General features: G+C 37.6%; 1 protein-coding gene across 1 annotated transcript in view; it reads left to right on the forward strand.

The window, feature by feature from the left end:
* The first annotated feature begins 466 nt into the window (after positions 1-466).
* LOC137996477 (transmembrane protein 181-like) overlaps positions 467-3,943 on the forward strand; it is a 22,233-nt gene continuing 18,756 nt past the window's right edge. Inside the window, exons 1-5 of the mRNA XM_068841917.1 lie at positions 467-597; positions 667-770; positions 1,744-1,811; positions 1,926-2,019; positions 3,725-3,846. Of these exons, the coding sequence (XP_068698018.1) occupies positions 575-597; positions 667-770; positions 1,744-1,811; positions 1,926-2,019; positions 3,725-3,846 (411 nt within the window). The 5' untranslated portion in view covers positions 467-574. The remainder of the gene's footprint in view (positions 598-666; positions 771-1,743; positions 1,812-1,925; positions 2,020-3,724; positions 3,847-3,943) is intronic.

Raw genomic sequence — 3,943 nt, forward strand, 5'->3', positions numbered from 1 at the left:
AGCTAAACCTACAACGTCATTTTTGCAAAACCTCGTACTAAAATGACGACGGTATCACGTTTTTCCCGCCAAAATGACGCCGGCTTACGCGCGCTCACTGTTATTCTATGAGAAAATCTCGTACTCGTAGTCGTTCTCGTCCTAGAATCTAAAGCTCTCTAATATGACACCCGCAGAGTCAGCCGATTTGGTCTAATGTTTATCTTCCCGCAAAACTTGGATCAAAATTAGACTCTTTTCCAGGTTCTGACGCTGATGGGGACGAGGCCAATTTGGGTAAATTTTGCTCTTGGGTAGCGGGGTGTAAGCAGCGAATCTTGAGGAAATAAAACAGGATCTCCTTACATATTCTGAAGTATCGATTGCCATTTTAGTTTCTGGATCGGGGCCCGTTTCTCATAGGCCAAAAAATGTGTCATGCCTTGCCAAACTAATTGTCTTCAGATATGAGCAAAATGCAAATTTCCTCGTTCCCAGTCTTCTGAGGTGCAGGCTAATTCGATGCGTTGTTCCTTTGGCGTTAAATTGTAAAATGGCCGTGTTTGCCGAATAAAGGATTTCATTGGTCTCAAAAATGGGTACCAAGGAAATGGACTCGTGAGTAAAACATTTGTGCGTGTTGTTTATTATCCTTTGTGATTCACATTGACTCTTTTCCTCTCGTAGCACCGTCCAAATGCGACTTTACACACTCACCAAGAGACAATTTGTTTTGGTTTTCGTTGCTTTCTTTGTGTCTTTCTTTCTCACGGCTATCATCGGAATTGCAGGTTAGTATCTTTTAAAAGTACGTTACTGCTTCTTCTCGTAGACCTTGAAACTTCTTTTACCAGTTTACAAGATGTATGCTAGCCAATTACAACAGTATTTAGGAAAGTTGCTTCCTAAAGTTCGCATAATTTATTTGACCAGCTGATTATATTAATGCTGTGATAAAATTAAATGGTAAAACATTTCTATAATTTTTTACAAACGCCCGTTTTTGTTCATAAGCACACGTTCTATACATTGGTTTGGATGGTGCTATTAATGACAATAAAGCCGGCCACAATTTTGGCGAAAGTCCACTCGCTGATCATGATGATATGCCAAGTGGGCTGTAACGTGTTTTATCGAGAGGTTTTCGGTTGCCTCGAGATCCTATTTCTCCCAAAGGACAGACGAATCAGCAATAATTCTTTGTTGAAATGTCTGTTACCTTTTGGCTTTGAGTACAGAATGCAATAAACAAAGCTTGAAATAAATTAAAAGGTCAATTTTAGCATACAATTTTATTCAAGCACAAGGTCTACAGAACTGAAACTGTTAGCGTATATGAGCTGTTTTTCCAGAAGTATGTAACACGTCAATAGTTTGCTGAGATTTTGTGATTTCCTGGAATTTGATATCAGTGATAATCCTTGCAGTGTCATTTGCACATTAGGACAATAAAGAACTTCCTGTGGCTTAATTATTATGATTACTTCAAGAATATTGTATGCATTTGTACTCTGGATAATTATATCTTTTTCAAGTTTGCAAGAAGGCTGGCATCTTCAATGCTGGTCTTCAGCAAAGGAGATGGGCTTTCAGTTTTTTCAGAATTTTCGGAAATACAGTAAATCTTCCCTCGCCCTGAACCCCTCTTGTGGGGAAAAGAAAGTGCATTGTGGGTTATATGAAAGTAGCTAATTAGGGGTTAACAAGCTGCAAGTTTTGAACAGATGGAGAATGTGCTGATTTATCATTTTTTGTTGTCCACAGGACCTCCCATTATTGCTGAACATGCGAAAAAAGCTTCCGAGCTGAATGTACCAAAAGAAAAATTTGGGGTTTGTGTTTCTTGTCCTACTTGCTCATCCTTGACATCATTGGCCAGATAACCATGGATTTCATCATGTACACTGGCATTAGCATAAGTGTTATTTTCTTTGTCATTTGTCCAGACTGGCCCTTTCAGCATTGATACAGGAATCTTGTCAACCTTTAATCAAGAGCTCTGGCTTCTCTGCCAGGTCAAATTGAATGGGACAAATTCAGGTAATGTGTTAGAGTTCAAAATCAGCAACACATTGATAGCATTATCAGAATTGGGCCTAAAAGTCATTTAGTCAAGTCTAACTAATTAGCCACGATCAAAACGTTTTTCAAAACAACATTTTGTTATGTGGACAGAAGCAGTCAGCTATCCGCAATTGCTGATGATCATCAGCTATACTTCTCTCATAGAGAACAAGCTCAAGTAATATAGGAAATAAACACCGACAGAAAAAAAAAACCTCTGAGTGGTACAAGGAGAACTTTCTTAAAGAAAGTCTTTCCAAGTATCAAACTATGATTATATCTAAGCAAGAAACCGACCTATTACACTACAAGAGGTCACTATAGATTGCAACCTGACCTTCTCTGGGCACATATCAGCTGCGTGCAAGAAAGCAACTTTGTGGGTTGGACTGTTGTTGCGCCTGCATAAGCTCATACAGATCGAGGCTAAACTACAAATATATACAACTGCAGTCCTACCATACCTGACATGCTGCGGATTAACATGGCACTTCTGTAGGAAGTCGGACAGTAATAAATTAGAACGGATCGATGAGAGAGGGACTTGAGGGCAGTCTATAATTATTGGAGCTTCTCGTGTAGTGAACTGTTAGCTAGAGCGAAAATGACAACTTTGCATGACAGGCCCTACAGGAGATTGGTATTTAAAGGTAGTGATTATTGAGGTCTTCTAAGGGAGGTGACTGTGTCATCTTTTCACATCTTTTGTTGCACCAATGGTACTCTTTAATACCAAATGTGGGGAAATGTTGTTTTTTTTAAGTGAAAATGAAATTTGAGTCACACAGCAAGGCTGTTGCCTAACAGGAGCCCGGTAGCCTGGGGCTCCCAAAGAATAGCTCTGGGCACCTTAATTTTTCACAGCAACACCTTTCACTTCATATGTTGGGCCCCTAAGTTCTCAGCGTTTAGCTCTTAGGGCCCCTTTAAAATTTTCTTAGGCAGCAGCCTTGCACAGTTAACTATAAACCCAAATATGCAAATTTAGATACTCTGAAACTTATATATGTGCAAAATCATGTATTTGCTGTAAGACCATATAAAAGAAATAAATTATTTTTGAGATGTAGTACTAATGATTGTAGTATAATAATAATAATAATAATAATGGCTTTATTCAGCATTTCCACAAGGTGGCTCTTCATCTGCTAAAATATATCATCTAAAATAAAAATAAATTAAGGTAAAAAAAAAGTAAAAAAGTAATAAAAATACAATAATAAAAATAAATATATCTATTTACAGTGCATAATAGAAACGTTAAGCTAAAAAATTATCTTTGACCTTTTTCATTGAAAACTTAAAAGTCATCTTAGAAAACTGGTTAAAATCAAGACAGTTCCTTACACATCCAGGTAAAATGTTAAAGCTTTTAGCAGCTTGGTCTTGATAAATATATGACACTAGTGGGATTTCAAGCTGCATAGCTGCACTGGACCTCAGCGTTCGATTGTGCATAAATTGCTTCAGTCGCAGGTAACCTGGCCATTCACGAGAATAAATCGCCTTATGAACTAGCTTTAACAACTGCCATTCGATATGTTCTTTAACTGGTAGTAATAATAATTAACCATACAGTTATCTAATATGTGACCCTTCACTAAACTGAAAGCAAATTAGAGGAAATCAAATCAAAGTTATGTTGTCTCAATGTTGTTTGCGCTGTATGTCATCTTTTTAGGGACATCATTCACTCGTGATTTTCATCTGACTGTTCAAATCCTTGGAAGAGCCAAAGACAGTAGTTACCATCTTATAGCAGCAACACCTTACAATAGATCGCGTGTGCTTAGGTGCAATAAGGTTTGTTGCTCTTAATTTTAACTTGTGGTTTAAATTTCTTTATTTGTTCAAATTGTTATGATCAGAGCTTGCCATCATACAGTTGAAAGGTTACAGA

Source organism: Montipora foliosa, chromosome 3, assembly GCF_036669935.1.
Source record: "Montipora foliosa isolate CH-2021 chromosome 3, ASM3666993v2, whole genome shotgun sequence".
Lineage (NCBI taxonomy): Eukaryota > Metazoa > Cnidaria > Anthozoa > Scleractinia > Acroporidae > Montipora > Montipora foliosa.